At 38.9% G+C, this 22,497-nt stretch overlaps 1 protein-coding gene across 3 annotated transcripts in view; it reads left to right on the top strand.

Moving 5' to 3' along the window:
* Positions 1-22,497, top strand: part of CFAP95 (cilia and flagella associated protein 95) — an 82,916-nt gene that overhangs the window by 28,166 nt on the left and 32,253 nt on the right. For all 3 annotated transcript variants that reach the window (XM_055269959.2, XM_055269958.2, XM_055269957.2), the window contains exons 3-4: positions 4,639-4,757; positions 5,979-6,047. In XM_055269959.2, the coding sequence (XP_055125934.1) occupies positions 4,639-4,757; positions 5,979-6,047 (188 nt within the window). The remainder of the gene's footprint in view (positions 1-4,638; positions 4,758-5,978; positions 6,048-22,497) is intronic.

Genomic DNA, 22,497 nt, shown 5'->3' with positions numbered 1-22,497 from the left:
AGTTATGACTGAAGATCTAAGATAATAGATGCCAACTCCTCCTTTATTCCAAGTAAGTGAGATGCCAACCCACTCATGCAGAAAACATGCAAATTATTTGGGCAGTAACTGAGTTTTGAGCTGCTTGGTGTCTCATTCACCTTGATGATTTAAAAACAAATAAAAAAGGTTGAAATCAAAGAGATCTGGTCAAAATAATTTAGAAGTTGGAGGAGTTGTCTGGAGAGAGCATGCATGCTGTGAATCCCACCCCTCTAATCCCTTAAGGGGTAGGAGTGGGAAGTGTGTCTCCTTAACTCCAACCCTGAGAGTGGGGCCTCAATGATACCACCCAGGGAACTTGATGCACTGGGGTCTCACTCATGCTTGACAAAACGCTGCAGACTGGAGGGTTCCAGAAGCAGCCTGTGGCATCAGAGGGAAAAGCTTGATGTGAGAAGTACCTGAGCTTCTAATACGGTTTGGCTCTTTGTCCCCACCCAAACCTCATCCTGTAGCTCCTATAATTCCCTACAAGATGTGGGAGGCACCCAGTGGGAGATAATTGAATCATGGTGGCGGGTCTTTCCCATGCTGTTCTTATAATAGTGCATAAGTCTCATGAGATCTAATGGCTTTAAAAACTGGAGTTCCCCTGCACAAGCACACACTCTCTTTCTCTTTGCCTGCTGCCATCCATGTAAGATGTGACTTGCTCCTCACTGCCTTCTGCCATGATTATGAGGCCTCCCCAGACTAGTGGAATTGTAAATCCATTAAACCTCTTTCTTTTGTAAATTACCCAGTCTTGGGTATGTCTTTATCAGCAGCATGAAAACGGACCAATACAGCTTCCTTCACTGTGGGTCAGAGGAATATACTTTCTGGGTGCCTGTAAAGAACCCAGGAAAGAATTGTCAATTGGGGATTATCTAAAATGAATCTTGCCATGAGAGATTCTGCCAAGGGTAAGTCATCCTCAACAGAACAGTCTGGCCAACCTGAAATATATAACCTGAGAAGTCATAAGTGTTCTCCTCATTCCCTGTACCAGTCACCCAGGTTATGTGTCTACTGGATTTTCTTCCCATAAGTGTAGCACAAATGGGAATTCATTCTAGAAGAATAGAAATTGGGATTTAAAAATAATTCATAGTCAGGAAAACAGGGAATATGAATAATGTTATGAAATGAGCTTCCTATATCCATTAGATATTTTCTATATTATAATTTGTCTCAAGCTAGATTTTATTATGTAAATTAAATGGAAATTTTAGTGATTATCCTGTGAGTTTGTGCTGTGTTAATTTAGCTATCTCACATACCAAATTGCCAATCTCCAGTCTGTGATATACATATATACAAAGCCCAAAAGACTTTTAAACATATGGAAGTGCTTTTATGAAGTACCATCCTTATGTCAGGTTATGAACATTTCTGCACCAAAGTGATTTTTTCACATTAAGATGGTGTAGGATTAGGTTTGCCTACATGCAACAGACACTGAAAATCAACAGAGGCTGTTCATATAGGGTTGTATTATTTCATGTAAAGGGTCTAGAGGATAGCAGGACTGGTATGAAAGTTCTATGTATTGTCAGAGACCAATTCCTTCCAGTTTTCTGCTCTGCCATCCTTGGGTAGGACCCAAGATGGCTGCTGGAAAACAGTCATTATGTCCCCATTCCAGGTAGCAAGAAGGAAAAGAAAAGAAGGACTTTTTCTGGAAGTTCTTTCCAGGAAACAACTATTTCCACTTATGCTCAATTGTCCAGAACCAGTCACTGATCATATCTAAGTGTAAAATAATCTGAAAAATGTGGTCTGCAACACCAGGCACCCAGCTAAAGTTTGGGGATTCTATTGATGATGAAGAAGGAATGTCTAATATTGGGAGATAACATTTGCCGCTGGTACAGGAAACAGAAGTTAAGAGTTGTCTTTGGAGTCAGATGGCTTCTCTTTAATTCTTGGCTCTACCACTTACAGGGTTGTAACTTAAGTCGAGTCTCAAACTTTCCATGTCTTTATTTCCTTATGTGTAAAGTGAGAATTGTAGAGTTGTCACAAGCATTTAATGTGAAGACATTTAGAACGGTTTCTGGCCATGTGCTGTTATTACCATTATCCCCATGATTTACTATAACCTACTATGCTATAGCTAGTGTAGCCTCTGGAATTTGTTTACAAATCTAGTTGTAGAACCTAGTATGATGCCTGGCACTTAATAGATGTGGATAGATGGATGAATGAATGAATGAGGCAGACTGCATGAGTCTTAAATTGTGGAGCTTCTACTTTCTAGCTGATTTGCCTGGGCATTATTTAATCCCTTCCAGCCTTAGTTTTCCCTTTTTTAAAACAGAAATAAATCATACCAAGTGTTCTTCATTTGCACCTCCAGGTCCACTCTCCACTCTTCTCACTCTGCTTTGTGCCAAGGAGGCTGACCTCTAGGGTTGGCTGCAATGAGCTCCTTGCCTTCTGGCTTTCCACTGGATGGGCCCATGGGAGGCACTGGCAGGTGACCAGAGGTGGGAGGAGAGGGAGCTTGGACACTTATTCCTGTGATTTCCTCCTTGTAGGACCATAGTTTGGCAGTGGCTGGGTTTCTGTTATGAAAGATACAACTATCAAGTGGCCCTCACTACAGCTGTAGGTTGTTCTGAGTAGGTTGATATGACTATCAGGTGGCCCTCACTATAGCTGTAGGTTGTTCTGAGTTACAGTAACTGTTCTACCCTCAAGGTTCTCCACTATTGCTATCCTCAGGGTGCTTCAATAGTGTTGATTTTCTTTTTTTTTTTTTTTTGAGATGGAGTCTTGCTCTGTCGCCCTGGCTGGAGTGCAGTGGCGCGATCTCGGCTCACTGCAAGCTCCACCTCTCAGGTTCATGCCGTTCTCCTGCCTCAGCCTCTCGGAGTAGCTGGGACTACAGGCACCTGCCACCATGCCCGGCTAATTTTTTTTGTATTTTTAGTAGAGACGGGGTTTCACCGTGGTCTCGATCTCCTGACCTCGTGATCCGCCCGCCTCGGCCTCCCAAAGTGCTGGGATTACAAGCGTGAGCCACCGCACCCGGCCAATAGTGTTGATTTTCTTAATGGTTCCCACACGTTTATAAAGAGATCCTTCATTAAGTTCTCCTCAGTTCCCAATTTGATTGTTTTTCCCTTCTGAGACCATGATTGATATTAATACATAACACTCAGAGGGTTGCTTTAAGAAGGTATTGAAATAATACATTTAAAGTGCTTAGTACATTGTCTGGCACAGAATAAGCACTCATTCTGCTCCACTAATGCTATGATTATCTGTTTCCTTTAACTCCTCTATTTTATGTTTGGCAATATCTTTGTTTCATATGATTTTCAAAGAGTTGGTTGATTTGCTGAAATATTTTACTGTTAAAAATCATCAGAGCATATCTAAGCTTAATTTTTACACTTGATCTTAGCCAAAAGGCTGAGAAGCAATCTAAGCTTAATTTTTTGGTCAATCTTTAACCTTCAAACAAAATGGTGGCTACTAATTATTTCTCAAAAGATTTTTTTTGCTGTTAAAATAAATAAGACCCAATGTAGTGTCCCCTACCATTGACTTTGACACCTGAACATCTAAGAAGAAGAGTAGTTGAGCTAAGGGTATATGGATCAAAGCTGGGAAATTTGGCTGGGAGGATGGTAATTCAGGAGGTTGAGGTCTTGGAGAGCAATGCTCTGAGAAGCCAAGGATCCAGAGAGCCATGGAGTAGACCAGGAAACCAGCACCAGAGACTTAATCAAAATGGTTTTGACTAGGCTAGACTCCTGGTTATAGCAAAACCTTATTACTAAAGCAAAATGGACCCAAAGCATCTGACTATAGCCATGATACTCTTGCAGTTGAAGGCTCTGGTTTTCTAAAGAGTGGTCTCTCTTTAAAAACAAACAAACAAACAAACAAACAATAAAAACCTGAAAGTCTAGTGGTATTAATGTGTTCTCAGGCTTCATGAATATCTTGGGGAATCTAGTCTTTCAGATAAAGTAATGGATTTTCTTGGTGATGAGTTCTGGTTCTTAGCTCTGAACCTCCAGCTTCATGATCTTCTAGAGTTTTGTATGGAGAAAATATTGAATCCCTTATATCCATTTTTGTTCCTTTGATCCCTGAGTTGCTACCCTTGATGTTTCTGCAATTGGTTTGAGTACATCTTATAGTTTGCAGATTTTTCCACATTGCAATAATTGCTTAGTAATTAATTGAATTATGCTGTATGACAGAAAGTGAATAATAATGATGACGATGATGATGATATCTGAAGTCCTTGTGATTTACAAAGTGATTGCTACAAACATTTTCCTACTTAGGGTATTTAAAATATACCAACCCTGAAAAGGATAAAGAAGGAAATAGAAAGTAGGTAGAGTTAGTATATTTAATTGAATGCAGTTCTTTATGTTTCATAGAAACAACCAATTTGCTTTTTATTTCCCAACAGCATCCAGTAATTGCTATGTTTACATATTTATGATGAGCTATGAGCTATTACTTATTTTTAATGTCAACTAGAGTCAACAATTAAAATCAGAATGTACTTCAATAAAAGCGTGTTTTAGTAACCGACCATTTTTAGTAAGAATTCATTTTTCTTACATGTGGCTTCTGTGTTTCCAGATTTGGATATCAGAAACACATGAAAAGTTGTCACAAATGTGTTTAAACACAGAATGGGCTGAAATGAAGAGCAAGGCTTTATTGAATGAGGAAACAGTGAGCTCTGGGATTATTGAAAGGTATTCTTAATACTTTTCTTTACTTATAGAATGTGGACATGCAGAAAGGACTTGTATAAGTAACAAAAAGGTATATATACCCCAGTTCCACACTAAGGGAACACATCAAGCACATTCGTCTCAAGCTTCCATGCTTTCTTCTCTGTTTGGGAGTTTCTTTTCCTCAATTGTTTACCAATCAACTCTCTACTTATTCTGGGCCCAGCTAAAATGCCATTTCCTCTTTATATGTGTTTTTTTTTTTTTTTTTCTGGCCCAGGGTTCTGACTATCCAGGTTTGAATCCCAGCTCTACAATTTACTGTAAAAGTTATTTGGTGTTTATAACCCAGCTTGTTCACCTGTAAAATGGGAATTACAAAAGCATCTACTTCGTAGGGTTGTTATGAAATTTAGATGAAATAAAATAAAGTATGAAGTGTGCATAGAAGTATTGACTGACATGCAGTAAGAATTAGGTAAGCTGTCATTAATCAGAATTAATTCCTTTTCTATTTTTGTTCTCTGAGTATTTTATGTCCTACATGACAGTTGGACTTGCATTCTAGTTATTTATATGAAGGCATTTCCTCAGGAATAGAGAATTCTTTGAGGATAGAAACTCTTTATTCATCATAGCTGTCATCCTGCATCCTGGCACAGTGCCTCCCCATCGAAGTGTATGACACATAGCCTTTGTCTTATACTGTAATTGTTGAAAAATGCCGTCAAAATAATGACAAAAATGCTAAAAATTCCATTGACTTGAGACATTTTGTTTTACAAAGTTTGTAAAAGTTGCAAACATGAAAACTCTTTAAAAAGTAATCCTCATAAAAATCTAACCCTAAATTAGTTTTTGTTTTGTTTTGTTTTTTGACATGGAGTATTGCTCTGCTGCCCAGGCTGGAGTACAGTGGCGCGATCTTGGCTCACTGCAACCTCCACCTCCTGGGTTCAAGCAATTAACCTGCCTCAGCCTCCTGAGTAGCTAGGACTACAGGTGCACAACGCCACGTCCGGATAATTTTTTTTGCATTTTTAGTAGAGACGGGGTTTTACCATGTTGCCCAGGCTGGTCTCGAACTCCTGAGCGCAGGCAATCCGACCGTCTCGGCCTCCCAAAGTTCTGGGATTACAGGCGTGAGCCACTGCGCCCGGCCCCTAGATTAGTTTTAAATGATTTTAAAAGTTTACACATTACAGTCTAACAAGTTTTCTAAAAAATATTATCTTGTTTTAGGGTCACCGGATTGCCTGCCACAGGTTTTGGAGCTGTCTTTCCTAGACATCCACCAGATCGGAGCAAAATGTTAGTAGTCCCTAAACTGTTAGAATTGTACAAAATATTTCTTGATTCAGAAGGTTTGTTTGCAGGGGCAAAGGTATGAGAGGGTGAGCCAAGGTCAACAAAATGCCCTTTACGTGACATCTTCGACTTGCCTTTAACCAAATATTTTCTTCTTTCACATGCATAGCATTAATAACCATAATAATAAAACAGTAAATCCTCACTATTTGCAGATCCTGTATTTGTAAATTTTTCTTCTCTGTAAAATTTACCTATTTGTATCCCACAAGTCAATACTCGTGGTTCTGTCATGGTCATTTGTGGACATATGCAGAGTGGTAAAAAAGGGAAGGCACCAGATGTGCACAATCCCAACTGAGGTTGAACAGGGTGATGCCCTGCCTTCTTGTTTCAGCTCTCATTCTATGAACGTGTTCTTTTCACAGTCTATTCAGCGATACGTTTTTCAAACTCTTATGCTTTTTGTTGGTGATCTCGTTTAGGACATCCCTCAAGCATGGTGGTGAAGTGCTGCCATGTTCCTTAGAGCAAGAAGGTTGTGATGTGCCTTTCAGAGAAAACACATGTGTTAGACAAGCTTGATTCAGGCATGAGTTGCAGTGTTGTTGGTCATAAATTCAAAGGTGATAAATCAAAAAATAAGATGTCTTTAAGCAGAAACAGACATAAAACAAAGTTTTATACTGATTGATTGGTGAAAATGTGACCAGAGGCTTGCAGGAACCTAACCCTATATTTCCCCTAAGATCAATGGTTCGATATTTGCTAATTCAGAGTTTGCAGCAACTTCATAGAACATTACTGTGAACAAAGAGAACTGACTTTACAGCAAGAGACTATTTTTACTGATATAAGAGATAAGTTTGTTTTGGCAGGGAAGCATGAATTCTTACTACAAAAGAAAAAGTTCTTATCCACTCATCTTTCTAAACATAAACTTTCATTATGTACAGGTAAGTAATGTGGAAATGCACTCATAAGCATGAAAAAATTCTAAGGATTGCATTGCGCATTATGGGGTTGTTGTGGAGATTAAGCAAGTTAATACACGTCAAACAATTAGAGCAGTAACTGATGCATAAGTACTAAATTCTCTGCTGGACATGGTGAACCTTTCAGTTTATAAACTCGTATCAGTTCAGAGAAATTTTCTTGATTTATTTTATTCTTGACTTATTGTGTTTTTTCACTGTTTTCTCTTTTGGAAATCCTTTATTTGAATGTTGGATTTCTTGTCCTGATCCTAAAACTTTCCTGTCTTTTCTCACCTTTTCTTTTTGGTCTTTACTATCTACTTTCCTCTCTGTTTCTTCATCTCTACCATTGAATTATCTTTTTGTTTTCTGAATCCTTTTGTTTTGATAGGATCTTTTTTTTTGGTTTCATGACTTCAGTGTCTTTTCTATCTGAAGATGTTAATGAAAGTTTTAATGATAGCTTTAAAATTTTTTTCTTCCCCATGCATACTCTCTGTTTTCTCCAAGATGACTTTTGTTTCTGTTTTTTATTTGTTTGTATGGTATCCATCTTCCACACTAGAGACATTTTCCTCAGGTACCTGCTAATCAATCCTCTGCTCATGATTAAGAGATGGGGCTCCCAGCCTGTGAGTGAGGCTTACTGCCTTGGAGATTCCCTGGAGGAATCTAGGTGGGTTATTATTTCAAAGAAGCCCTAGTACCAGTACAGTCATGCATTGCGTAATGTCAGGGATACATTCTGAGAAATGTGTTGTTAGGTGATTTCATCATTGTGTGAACATCATAGAGTGTACTTACACAAACCAGATGGTCTAGCCTACTACACACTGAGGCTAGATGGTAAAATCCATTGCTCCTAGACTATCAACCTGTACAGCATGTTACTGTACTGAACAGTGTAGGCAATTATAACACAGTGTTAAGTATTTTTGTATCTAAACATATCTAAACATAAAAAGTACAGTAAAAATACAGAATGAAAGATAAAAAATGGTACACCTGTATAGGGCATATGCCATGCATGCACCCTGCAAGACTGGAAGTTGCTCTGGGTTAGTCCATTAGTGAGCAGAGAGTCTATGAATGTGAAGGCCTAGGACATTACTAAATACTACTGTAGACTTTATAAACACTGTATACTTAGGCTACACTAAATTTGTAAAACAATTTCATTTGTCTATTTTGCATTGCTATAAAGGAATACCTGAGACTGGGTAATTTATAAAGAAAAGAGGTTTATTTGGCTCACAGTTCTGCAGGCTGTACAAGCATGGCACCATCATCTCCTTGCCTTCTGGTGAGGCGTCAGGAAGCTTTTACTCATGGCAGAAAGTGAAGGGGAGGCAGGAATGTCACATGGCAACAGCGGGAGCAAGGCAGAGGGGAGGAGGTGCCAGGGTCTTTTTAACTACCAGATCTCATGTGAACTCTCCTTACTGCAAGTAGGACACCAAGCCACTCATGAGGTATCCACCCCCATGACCCAAACACCTCTCATCGGACGCCACCTCCAACATTGGGGATCAAATTTCAGTATGCGATTTGGATAGGTCAAACATCAAAAATAAATCAACAGTATTTGCCTTTTCTTCAAAAAGAAATTTACCTTAGCTTGTTGCACCTTTTTTACTTTATAGCTTTTTTTTTTTTTTTTAACTTTTGGACTCTTTTAGCAACACTTAGCTTAAAATGCAAACACATTGTATAGCTGTATAAAATATTTTCTTTCTTTATATCCCTATTCTGTAAGCTTTTTATTATTAAACAATTTTTTTTTTACTTTTAAAACTTTTTTCTTAAAAACAAAGACACAAACACACACCTTAGCCTAGGCCTACACAGGGTCCGGATCATCAATATCACTGTCTTCCACCTCCACATCTTGAGCTTCTGGTAGGCCTTCAGGGGCAATAACATGCATGGAGTTGTCATCTCCTGTGATAACAATGCCTTCTTCTGGATACCTCCTGTAGGACCTGCCTGAGGCTGTTTTACAGTTCACATTTTTTTTAAATAAGTAGAAGAAATAAGCTCTAAAATAGTGATAAAAAGCATAGTATAGTAAGTGCATAAACCAGTAACAGTTGTTTATTATTGTTATCAAGTATCGTTATATACTGTACATAATTGTATTTGCTCCATTTTTATATACCAGCCAGCACAGTAGTCTTGTTTACACTAGCATCACCACAAATAATGTGAGTAATGCATTGTGCTATGATATTACAGAGGCAACAACGTCAATAGAAATTTTTCAGTTCCATTATAATCTTATGGAGTCTTCATAGTACATACTGTCCAGCCTGTTGTTGACTGAAAGAGCATTATTTGGCATGACTCTAATTTAGCCTCTCCTTTTGGGCTGGTCATATTTCCAGATAAGCCTCTTCAATCTCCCTTCTGAAGGGTGAAGAGTGGGCTGGTGCCTGTGTTCTTAGAGTGAGCAAGCAATTGGACTGGGACATCAATATGAATACTGCATTATGTATGGTCACTGAATTGAATTGTGTTTTTGACTAAGGACTTTCTTACCCTACAGATGAATAAATTTCTAGCTTTCTGCTAAGGGAGGGGAGGGGCAGTTACCTGGCAGTTGGGGAAGAGCTTTGGAGCAACACCTGCTTTTCAGACAGCTCTGCCCACAGGCCTTTGCTGACTTAGGATTCATTCAGCTTTCTGCTAAGCCAGGAACCACTTGTCAATCTTCTCTTCAGTTTCCAAAATTTGTTTCTCTTGTCCTTTCTCCTGTTCTCCATATTCTTATGGGTCAAAAAAACAAAACAAAACACTTTCTTAAGTCTCTTTACTGTGGTTTTAGTGGAGCTTTTTGAGGAAGCAGATTCAATGTTCATCTTAACTCTGATGTTACCAGAGTTATCAGAGATTCGATGTTATCAAGTCTCACCTGATCTGCAACCTCCTCTAGAGGACCTTCCCATACCTACTGCCACCCCACTCCCCATAACTTGGTTAGGTCCCTCACTGTGGGTGCCCATAGCACTGTGTGCTTCTTTTATGCAAACACTATTAATATTTGTTGCAATTGTTTGCATTCTTCTCATTCTTGCTAAATTCAATGCTCTGAAGGGAAAGACTATCACAATTCTGTCCCCAGTGCCTAAAGAGAGCCTAACCTGCAGCAAAGACACCACAATTATCTCCTGAGTTGAGAGATTAATTATTTCTGAGGTTGAACAGCAAATTATAATAGAAGGGGTTTTGGCTAATTCCTATCTTATTTGATTTAGGGGTTCAAGGCCTTTAGAACCACAAGTTGTTCTCAATTATTTTTTGTAAATGCTTTTGAAGACATAGTTTCTTTTAGAAAATCAGCCCTTATTAGTTTGAATTGCTAGAATTACTCATTTGTTTTATTTGATTCATGAGTATTAACAAGGAAATAAATACATGAACACCTTCAACCGGCCCCTGCTAATTCCATATGTAATTATTTCTTTTAGTTAATACACACTAATTATAGAATGTTTCATACAGTAGAATGCTGTGGTGTTTTAGAATCTGCTCTCTTGAATATTAAATAATCTTTTGCTTCTTGCCAACTCTACAGCTCTGAAAGTTAAATGTCAACTTTAAAAGGCAATGAATAAGAATGAGTTTGCTCAATGGACCAAAATATGCTTCAAGTTATAAAAGAAAGACTGTAATCATAAGGTAAATTTAAGGTTTAGGTTACCTATTAAGGGAGAAAAATCAGGATGAGGTAAAGTTTTGTTATTAAGGAGACATTAGGTTGATGGACTTATCTTAATTTTTAGATAATGTCCATCATGCTGAAATGGCATTTGACTGACTCTCTTTCTCATAACTCAACCTATATCCCACCTACTTTATTTTGGACCAATGTGAAGAAGACGTAACACCTTTCCTCCATAATTGGGTAGCAAACATCTCAATGAAACTAATTGAAAATCAGAACAGCTAGAATGTTTGACACTACCAGAACCTGTCACTCCTGACCTTAACTAAAGAAAAGGGCTCTGTGAATAATTCCTTCCATGTGCATCACAGATGGAGGAGATAGATGAAAAATAAATTGTAATATAGGGAACAGTTAGGATGACACTAAAGTGATATCAAAGACTTAAACTTTAAAAATGAAATTTATAGACTTCGAGTCTCAATTGAGCTTGTCTAGAACTAAAGCTATTGTTTTCCTTGAGAGTTGGTCTCAGTCCCATTAGTGAGTCTCCACGGAATTGACAGTGGCCTGTGATGGGCACAGTGAGAGTCAAGGAGGCTCAAAGACCTCTTAAGCATCAACAATGCCCATTTGGTCTCAAACTATTAATAATACAGATGCATGTGTAGGGAGTCTCTAACATGGATAACTTATGCTACATGGATAGAGACAGTAGAGGAATAGAAAAGTAATGAAGGCACATTTCCTTTATGGCATATAGGAAAAGTAGATGGGAACATGCATATAGTTAGTAAGTCAATTTAAGAGTTTTTATTTGCCTTCCTACCTGATTCTCAAGCATTCTCAAGAAATTTTAGTTAATTTGAAAGTACTCTTTATGAGGCATGGAAAATAAATTCACTGATTTTCAAAAGGCCCCTGTATATCTGATTATTTAATAGAAAATCATTTTATGATTTGTCCACAGAACCAGATGACTGTAGCTAATTCATTCTAGGAAGTAAGGTTTTCCATGTACAAATCTCCGGGCTGTGTCTACGACCATTAAACAAGCGATCAGAAACCAAACCAGTAAAACAAACAATCAGAACTGTATCAAGCAGATCCAATTTTGAAAGGGAGATGTAGTAATAGCTATAATTTTATGTTAAGATCTTATTTCTCAGAAGCCCTTATTTAAATATACACATAGAGTTCCTTCTCTATTCCCACTGTTTCACTTGACTTCACTTTTTTTTTCTCTTTAAAAAAAGAAAGGAAAAAAATATATACACATATAAACATGTGTGGTCCCAGGATAATGGTCCACAGGAGAAGTCAGTTTTTTTTGATAGGGAAAAATCAGTTCAGGCAGGGTATTTGCTGTGTGAGAAGCAGGTCCGTGGGGCCCTGAGTTTGAGGGCTCCCCAGGAGTACTGAGTTCCCACTGGAGGACAGAGAAGCACCCGAGGTAGACCTCACACAAGGTCAGCCCTCACTACTGCACCTTGTCGTTTTTACCAAATTTGATTGCCTCCTGGTGGTAGTGATTAGTGTATATTGTTGAAATTTCATAATAAATGACTCGTTTCCATAATTCATCCAAACATCTATGTAATCCACATAATGGGAGAAAAAAGAAATTAATGGTGTTTGGGATCACTAAGTAGCTTTTGGAAATTGTGTGTGTATATGTGTGTGTGTATGTGTGTGTGTATGTGTGTGTGTGGGTGTTTGCTTTTTTCAGAAAGAACATGGTATAGAAACACAGGATAGGAAACCTGGGTTCTACTTCTAGGCCTGCAATAAACCTGCTACGTGACCGTGTGCTGCCTAATAGCCCTCTCTGGACTCCGTTGTTTCCATTTGGAAAATGAGGGGATTGAACCAAATGATCCGTAAAGTCCTTTCCCACTCTAAAATTTTATGGCTCTAGGAGAAAGGCATCTATAGTTGCATAAATGGGCAAGTTAAATGAGGCCCAAAAGTAGTTCAGGCAGTTAAGTGTTCATTGTTGGGATGGAGCACTTATCCTTGTGTGTGTGGAGTGGTCTTCATAGTAGCAGTAGCAAGTCTGGGCTGCAGTTTAAATTCTTCCCTTTTATTCCTCTCTCTGAGACATTAACATCTATAAAATCTTTGGCACTCTTCAGAGGAAAGGGACTACATGTAAATAGTAAGAAGGATTTTTCTTTTCTTAAAGTACAGTACAGAACATTTATTTTCTTTTCTACTTACGCATTTCTTCTGTAGCTTGTCTCTTGGTAAAATATTACCCAGTTGTTGAACATTTTTCCAGAAGAAAAAAGGTTTCAAAAGTTACCCTATGGTGATGATGATATGGTAGGCTTTGTGTCCCCACCCAAATCTCATCATGAATTATAATCCCCATAATCCCCACATGTCAAGGCAGAGACTGGGTGGAGATAACTGGATCATGGGGGCAGTTTCCTCCATGCTGTTCTCTTGATAGTGAGTGAGTTCTCACCAGAGCTGATGGTTTTATAAGGGCCTTTTCCCCCTTTGCTCACTGTTCTCTCTCCTGCTGCCCTGTAAAGAGGTGCCTTCCACCATCATTGTAAGTTTCCTGAGGTCTCCCCAGCCATGCTGAACTGTGAGTCAATTAAATCTCTTTTCTTTATAAATTACCCAGTCTTGGACACTTCTTTATAGCAGTGTGAGAATGAACTAATACAGATGAGGAGGAGGATAAAAACAAAAATATGCAAAGAGGAGAGTGGGATGATGAAAGGCCATGAGAGTGAGACAGGCTTGAATTCAGTTCTTGATTCTCCAACTTATTCATTGTGGGAGCTTTCATTTTTGTCCGGCCAGCTTTCTTCTTTTGGACAACATCCTCTCACCTATTCAGTGTAATTTGACTAGGCCATATTATGGATGGCTGACTCTGTTCCCCATTTCTACCTCCCCACAAGCCTAAGTGTTGGGCACAAATCCAGACCAGGCTGTTCAGAGGATAGTTATTGGAGTTCTAGGGAAGATGCCCTGTCCCGCTCCAGTTTGCAAGTTATAGAGGACATCCTGCTTCTGTGGGAGTATCTATGTATAAATGAAGTTAAGCAGAGGTATGGGAAAAGACAGTTCTGATGACATTCTTCTTATACGAGCTGATATTTTCCTTTAATTTTTATCTATTAAGTTTGAGTTGGGTTTCTATAACTTATACTAATAAAAGCAAACACTTACATGATGCTTATTATGTACCAGGCACTATTCTAAGTGTTTTATATATGTTAACCCAGTACTCCCTACAAAAACTCTATGAATTGATTTCTCCATTATCTGCATTCTGTGATGGGAAATACAGAAGCACAGAGAAGTAAATAACATGTCCAAACTCTCACAGCTGGCCAGGGATAACGGCCAGGCTTTGAGCTGAGATAGTTTAATACCAGAGCTCGTAGCCACTCTTCTATGCTGATTCTCTCAATAATAGGCCAACTAAGAGACCTCTGGCACATACTTAAGTTTCCTGAACATCACTTGTCTTTGTAAACATGGAGAGAATAATGGCTATATTTAGTCAGGCCAGGCCTTGAGCATTGGATTAGTTAGTATTCTCCGAGAAACAAAACCAATATGATATATATGAGGAGATTTATTATGTGCTTACATGGTTATGGAAGCTGAGAAGTCCTACCATCTACCTTCTTTAAGCTGCAGGGCTGAGAAAGCCAGTAGTGCAACTCACTTAGAGTCTGAAGGCTGGCGGGCCAAGGGAGATGATGGTGTAACTCCAGGTTCAATTCTGAAAGCCTGAGAACTAGTGGGCCTGCTGGTGTAAATCCCAGAGTTCAAATGCCAGATAACTAGGAGCTCAGATGTCCAAGGTCAAGAGAAAATGGATGTCCTAGCTCAAGAAGAGAGAGAATGTACCTTTCCTCTTTTTGTTCTGTTCAGGCCCTTCATGAATTGGATGATGCCTACCTACATTGGTGAGGGCAAATCTTCTTTACTGAGTCCACTGATTCAAAAGCTACTCTATTTTGGATTAGCAAAAGAGATGGACAGATACAGACAGAAATAATGTCTTAACCGCTATCTGGGCATTCTTTGGCCCAGTTATGTTGACACATAAAATTAGCCACGACAAGCACTAAGCTTATAAAGGAAATACTGGTGAAAAGTTATTTATCCATTTTGAAATTTCTCAATTCAAATGTTCCATTTCTTAAACTACCTGGGCTCCTGGTTCCTTAGACATGCCTAGGTCCCTGCTTGACATTTTTGCCCTGTGAGGCAGGAATGCTACCTGAGTGCATATCACCAACTTGAATTTCCTGGAATGGATAGCTTGGCTGGTACTGAGTGGTGACAGCTTACTAGTTGGCAAGTTGCTGAATTAATTTTGGAGTCAACCTAAATGCAGTTTTTCTTTGTGTTATCCTTGCATATAGGATATCTCTCCTTAGCTGATGTATGTTGAAGCCAAATGACCAAGGAGTTGGGATATCTGGTGTTAGTATTTGGGGTTGTGATTCAGGTCCTAATGAGTTTGGTTTGGAATCTGGATTGTGTGCCTTGGCAAAGGATATTTTAATGGCAGGTAACAATAACCTATTCTATCACTGTCCTTGCATTGTAATTCAAATAATTTGATAAGAAAATATATGTGAAAGCACATGATATAGTGCCCGTTAGATCTGAAGTTTTGGCATCCTGATGGGCTGATGGCTGACTCAGACCATCCTTTGTTTCCTGTAAGTCTTTATTGAGTCTAACTTTATTACAGTAGCCATTCAAGTTATATCTGCCAAGTGGAAAGTCAGGTTTCTTTGTAGTTTTGGGTGTGCTCAGTGAGGCCCTAAAACCAGCATTATGAATATAGGCTTATATGGTTTATCTTGTGGCCACTAGTTTGCAGAGATGGCTGAAGCACTTTGTTCCCTCCCTGAACACGCATGCTGCTGCTCCCAGAAAGAGGCTGAGGTTATTTGCCTGCCCTCTGCACCTGGGCTGGCCTTTTGACTGGTTTTGATTAATAGAATGTGGCAGAAATGATATCCTGGGACTTCTGAGTACAGACATTAAGAAAAATAGTAGTTTCTACTTTCTGATTCTCAGATCCTAGCTGATATGCTGTGAGAAGCCGAAGACACATGGAGAAGCCACATGGAGGAGAATCAAGGCTTGTGTTTGACAGCTCCAGTGAAGCTCCCAGACAATAGTCAAAACAAACTGGAGCCATGTGAATGAGCTGTCTTGGATCATCCAGCACAGTCAAACCTCTGGACAACTGTAGCTCTAACTAACATCACATGGAACAGATAAACCACCTGGCTGAGCTAATCATTCCACAGAATAATCAGAGATAATAAAATAGTTGTTATTTTAAGTTACTTTTAAGCCATAACAATAGGTAATTGAAACAACCTTCATATCTCTTAATACCATGCTTATATGGTCATTTCTTCTGATATTAAGCCTATAGGTATAGTTTTTGCCATTTCTCATTGATTAGAGATGCAAGCAGTTCAAATTATGGGGACTGACGAGCTAATAAAACAATGTGCAGAATAATCAACTCAAAATGGATTAAAGATTTAAGTGTAAGACCTGAAACCATAAAACTCCTAGAATAAAACATAGAGGAAAACCTTCTTGACATTGGTCTTGGAAATGAAATGATTTTTTTGGACAGACATCAAAGGTACAGGCAGCAAAAGCAAAAAACAAACAAACAAAAATGAGACTACATCAAACAAAAAACAGCTTCTTCACTGCAAAAGAAACAAAAATGAGGCTGGGTGTCGTGGCCCCAGCACTTTGGGAGGCCAAGGGCAGTGGATCACTTTAGGCCAAGAGTATGAAATCAGCCTGGCCAATATGGTGAAACCCCGTCTCTACTAAAAATACAAAAATTAGCTGGGCACGGTGGCACATGCCTGTAATCCCAGCTACTTGGGAGGCTAAGGCAGAAGAATAGCTTGGATCTGGGAGGCAGAGGTTATAGTGAGCTGAGATCATGCCATTGCGCTCCAGCCTGAGTGACAGAGTGAGCGAGACTCCGTCTCAAAAAACAAAACAAAAACAAAACAAAACAAAACAAAAACAAAAAGAAACAAAAATGAAAAGGCAGCCTAGGGATGAGGAGAAAATATTTGTAAGCATATATCTGAAAAGAGCTTAATATCCAAAATTTACAAGGAACTCATAACAACTTATTAGAAAAAAAAAAAGCCTGATAAAATGAGCCAAGGACTTAAATAGGCATTTTTACAAAGAAGACATACAAATGGCCAATAGGTATTTAAAAAGGTGCTCAGCATCACTAATTACCAGGCAAATATAAATCATAACCACAATGAGATATCACCTCATGCCTGTTGAGATGACTTTATCAAAAAGACAACAGATAAGTGTTGGCAAGCATGTCGAGAAATTAGAAGCCTTGAACACTGTTGGTGGGTGTGTAAAATGGTACGGCCATTACGGAAAAAAGTATAGAAGTTCCTTAAAAATAAAAAAATAGAACTACAATATGATTTATCAGTCACACTTCCAGGTACACATCCAGATGAAATGGAACCAGTATCTTGTAGAGATAGCTGTACCCTCATCTTCATTGCAGCATTATTCACAATCGCCAAGATACAGACTCAACCCAAGTGTCTGTTGATGGATATTATTTCACCTTAAAAAAGAAGGAAATCCTGCAATTTGTGACAATATAGATAAACCTAGAGGATACGATGCTAAGTGAAATACAGACACAGAAAGAAAAATACTGCATAATCTCACTTCTAAGTGGCATCTAAAACGTTGAATTTATAGAAGCTGAGAGTAGAATGGTGGTTGCCAGGACCTGAGGGGTGGGAGAAATAGAGAGATGTTGGTCAAAGGGTACAAAGTTTCAGTCATGCAAGATGAATAAGTGCTAGAGAGCTAATGTACAGCATGAGGATTATAGTTGACAATAATGTGTCACATACTTGAAATTTGCTAAGAAAGCAGATCTGAAGTGTTCTTATTGCAAAAAAGGTAACTGTGAAGAGATGGATATGTTAATTAGCTTGACTGTAGTAAAATCAGTTTAATATGTAAATATATATCAAAACATTATGTCATGCACTTTAAAGATGTACAGTTTTGATTTAAAATAATAAAAAAACCCAAATTGAGTGGGAAAGATTTTTTAAATATCAGGGCTGTGGAATTTATATTTAAGCCTGACATTTCCTTTAGTCCCATGTATATTAATAAAGAGCCAATATAATTAGTATTACTCTTCATAATATTTAAAGTTTATGTAGTTGCCATAGAAAATCATTAGTTTTAATTACTTCAAATGAAGTCTTCAGTTGATCTCAGTGAATAGTAGTGTACTATGCATCTTTGAGTTACAGAGGTGGCTTCACAGGAATAAGAACTTTCCAGAATTTCAGAAGTCTTTCCTGCTATCTGTATTTAATTTGATTCTGTATTTGACAGTTATGGAGTTAAATTATTACTCAAACATATAAATCTTATATTGTTCTTTCAAATGGCTTTTAAAAACTATTAGGCCTGAGGAAATTATATTTGTCCCACATATCTGAGTTAATTCTTTCAATATAACCATTTAATGACAACATACTATTTACTAAGAAGAGTTAGGCACTGGGAATACAGAGAAAAAAGATATCAGCTCATTTGTCTAATGTATGAGACAGAAAAACAACCAATTAATACTTGTGTATCAGCCAAGGAATATGCTTGGCTGAAAGTAACAGGAAACCTGACTAATAGCAGCTTGAATAATTAAGACATTTATTTGGTCACCTGGCATGAAATATAAAGGCAAGGAGTCCAAAACTGGTATGGCACCTAAACAATGTCGTCAAGAATTTGGATCTTTTTGTGTTTCTTCTTTACAAGTCTTATTAACTAGCTTTCATCCTTGCGACCTCAAGATGGTTGCTGTGCCTCCAATCCCCATTCTGTTCCAGAAAGAAAGAAGTGAAAAAGTAAAGAGGTAAAGGGAAGCCCACCCCAGGATCTTCATCCTACATCTATTTTATGGGCTGTGGCATGGCCGCCCATGGCTACATGATTGTTTTCAGCTTGTAAGTAGGGAAAGACAAGGGAGAAGGGAATTTGGAATAAGTGTTATTTGGGCCAAACTGCATGCCACAACACATTAGGAGTGAACATGATGCAAGGGAGCACTGAACTCAGATTTGGGAGGTCAGGAAAGGCTTCTGGGTAGAAGCGACACCTGAACTGAGTCACAAAGTCTGAGCTGGAGTCAGCCAGATCAACAGGAGAGAAGGGCACCCTAGGCAGAGGATGAAGGATGTACAAAAAAGTCAGGGAGACTGGGCGTGGTGGCTCACACCTGTAATTCCAGCAGTTTGGGAGGCTGACGCGGGAGGATCACCTGAGGCCAGGAGTTCAAGACCAGCCTGGCCAACATGGTGAAACCCCATCTTTACTAAAAATACAAAAGTTAGCCAGTATGGTGGCATGCACCTGTAATCCCAGCTACTTGGGAGGCTGAGGCATGAGAATCGCTTGAACCAGGGAGGTGGAGGTTGCAGTGAGCTGAGATTGCCACACTGCATTCCAACCTGGGGGACAGAGGGAGACTCTGTCTCAAATAAAAATAAAATAATAATAACAAACAAAGGCAGGGAGGAGCGGAACCTATGGGAGGCATGAATGGTTCATAGAGCAAGAATTTGCAGTGATGACAGCTAAAGTTGGTGAGAAGTATTGGGGCTAAGAAAGCAGGGCCTGAAAGCCATGCTGAGTTTGGACTTTATCATGTAGGTGGTATGAAAGGTTTTTGAGCATAGGATAGGAATAATCAGATTTGTGTTTAGAAAACAGAGAACAGATTGGTAGGCAACTGAGATTGCCATCTTGAACGTATCAAGGCAAGACGTAATAAGGGCCTGACCTTAAGCGACGGTGGTGTGGAGGGGGAGAAGGGTGCAGATTTTAGATCTAGTAAAAAAAAAGAAGAGGCATTGACATCTACTTGAAGATTGAATAATTATAGGGGTAACGCAGACTTGAGATTGATTCCTAGGCTTCTGGCTTAGGCAACTGGAGGGTGATGGGGCCACTCACTGAGGCAGTGAAGTCAGGAGGAAGAGCAAACATCAGATAGCATGTGGATATTTGAGACTGGAGCACAAGAGAGATTACTGATCCAGTCCCAACTGCTAATATAGGTATCCTAGCTGGCTCTTCTGCCTCATCTTTCCCTTTCACTCCATTCTCCAACCTGCAGCTTGAATAATTTATTTAAAATGCAAAGATAACCAACCCTTCTCACTGTTTAATGTCATTACAGTACAGTTTTCTCTTCTACCTTAATGAGCATTTACTATGTGTCTGGCACTGAGTTAAGGGTTTTACATGCCATATTTTATTTAATGCTCATTCTTTAAGATAGATACTGCAACAATCCTCATTACAAAGGGCTCAGAGGGGTAAAGTAACTTTCCAAAAGTTTTTTAGCCAGTAAGCACTAGAGCTGGGCTTTAAACTCCTATCTGGTCTGTCTGACTGCAGAGCCTGTGTCATTAACTTTTAATGGGAAAAACTGCAATTACTTTTGCACCAACCTAAATACTACATTGCATCATCTTTGATGCTTAAATGTGTATAGTGCTCCATATCTTTCAGAGTACTTTCACACACATTATCCATTATTCCATTCTGCTTAACAATCATGCAAGGTCATTTGGATGAGTATTAGTTGTATAGAGGAGAAAATCAAAACACAAAAATAACCAAAGAATTCAATTTCTCATTAAGTAATTAATCCATTTATTCTATAAATATTTATGAGGCTGATACTAATGGGAGGAGTTTAAATGCAGAGTGGTTAAGTGACTTTCTCAAGGCTCCATGACTGCTTAGTTGCAAAGCAGAAACTGGAAGCTTTGGGTCATAGTTCCGTGTTCTTGATGGGAGGGGAGAACATCTTGCAAAACTGCTAGGGATCTTAGCAAGTGCTGGGCTTGGATCAGGATTAAAATCAGATTCAAATTGTCCTCCATTTCATCTTTCCTCTCCACCTCTTACCCACTAGCTTCTTAGAGGTTGATCTCTAAAATATAGGCCTGGGGGCTAGGCACAGTGGCTCATACCTGTGGTCTCAGCATGTTGAGAGGTTGAGGTGGGAGGATCAATTGAGCCTAGAAGTTCAAGTCTGCGGTGAGCTTGAATCACCTGTTCTGTGAAAGGGCTGTGTATACAAAGTGACCCCCCGAATGCTGAAGAAATAAGAAACCAAATAAAGAGGCAGACAAATCCAGGTCATAGGTTTTGGGTAGTTTAAGGGGAACTTAAAAGCAGGGAGACTTACAGAAGAATGGTCTTGGGAGGCCACAATACAGGTAGATCTCCACATCACAAATCCCCAGACCCCAGGGCTTAAATCTTGGGGAAAGTATCCCTGCTCCGGAAGGAATGTGTAGGTGGCTATGGGTGTCAAAGCCTGTGATTTCCAGAACAACAAGGGTCGTTTTGGAGGAAACTTAAAATGAGTAGGTCTTCCTACATAAAGAGTAATACATCAGTCAGACATTTGGGAGGCATTCTTGAACTTGGGGTTAGTTAGAAGTTACATGGTGGATTGGCATTTAAAATAAAGTCACTCTTCTCTCCATGTTGCCACTGCACTCCAGCTAGGGTGACGGAGTGAGATCCTGTCTTTTATTTTATTTTATTTTATTTTATATTTTTATTTTATATTATATTTTATATTTTTATTTTATATTATATATATTTATTTTATATTTTATTTTATTTTATTTATTTTAATAAACAAAATTAAAAAATAGGCCTGGCATTCAGCAGCTGTGGATTTGTTCTGTGGCTAATTCAGCAGGTAGAAGTAGGAGGAAATGACAGGGATGTCTGTATCAGCTCAATTTAAGTTTTTTTTGTGTGTGTGTGTGTGAATGATGGTTGCTGTTAAGAATGAGACAGAGTTTTCCAGAGTGGTTGTAAGTTGCGGCCTCACTTGCACCACGCACCCCATCACCTCAACACAGGGTCAGGTAGACTCCGTGACCCGCTGTGGCTATGTTTATCTTAAGTAATGAATACTGCTTCTACTGCTGCCAGTGACAAGATTAACTCCAAATTAATTCCCTGATTCTTTAAGTCACATACTCACATTCAGACTCCTAGATGACCCATCTGATTTGGTGAATACATGTCACATGCCCTTGTTCTGGCTGCCAGGAAGCTGTGTGATAAAATATCTGCCCCCCATCTAGACAAAACAGAAAAGAAACAGTTGGTCTTTAAGGTTCCTTTGAGCCTAAGAAGCTGTGATTCTGTGGGCTTGGGTACATCATCTTGTCATCCAGTCGCATATGTTACCACTGGTGTTAGGGCAGCTGTAGACATTTCAACTCATACCATGAATTTTATGATAACTCCAATATTAGACACCTTTTCCTTTCTTATTTTACAAAACACCTTTCATTGTACTCTGCCTTATAAAGTATATAATAACTACAACTGTTAAAGACAAAAGAGGGCACGTGTAGCAAATTGTGGGTGGTGCAGGGTGAAAGCCAGCCACCTAACTTCCCGGCATCGTTACAGTGTGGCATATCCTAGTGAATTTACTGGTTTCTGGTCTTCAGTTTTACATTTCCAGAAAGCCTGTTTTTATCAGTACTTCAGAATTTAACTGATGCATGGAGATCAATTCGTGCTCATTAAATTCACGATAAACACCAGAATTCTAATTAGTTAATTTATAATGAGAAATAAAAATTTCAAGCACACCAGACGCTAATGTCAGCCTAACAAAAGGCATTCTCTCTCTCTCTGAAAAACCATACGGGAAGCCAGACAA

This window comes from Symphalangus syndactylus, chromosome 3 (assembly GCF_028878055.3).
Source record: "Symphalangus syndactylus isolate Jambi chromosome 3, NHGRI_mSymSyn1-v2.1_pri, whole genome shotgun sequence".
NCBI classification, from domain to species: domain Eukaryota; kingdom Metazoa; phylum Chordata; class Mammalia; order Primates; family Hylobatidae; genus Symphalangus; species Symphalangus syndactylus.
This window is presented reverse-complemented; position numbering and strand designations above follow the sequence as displayed.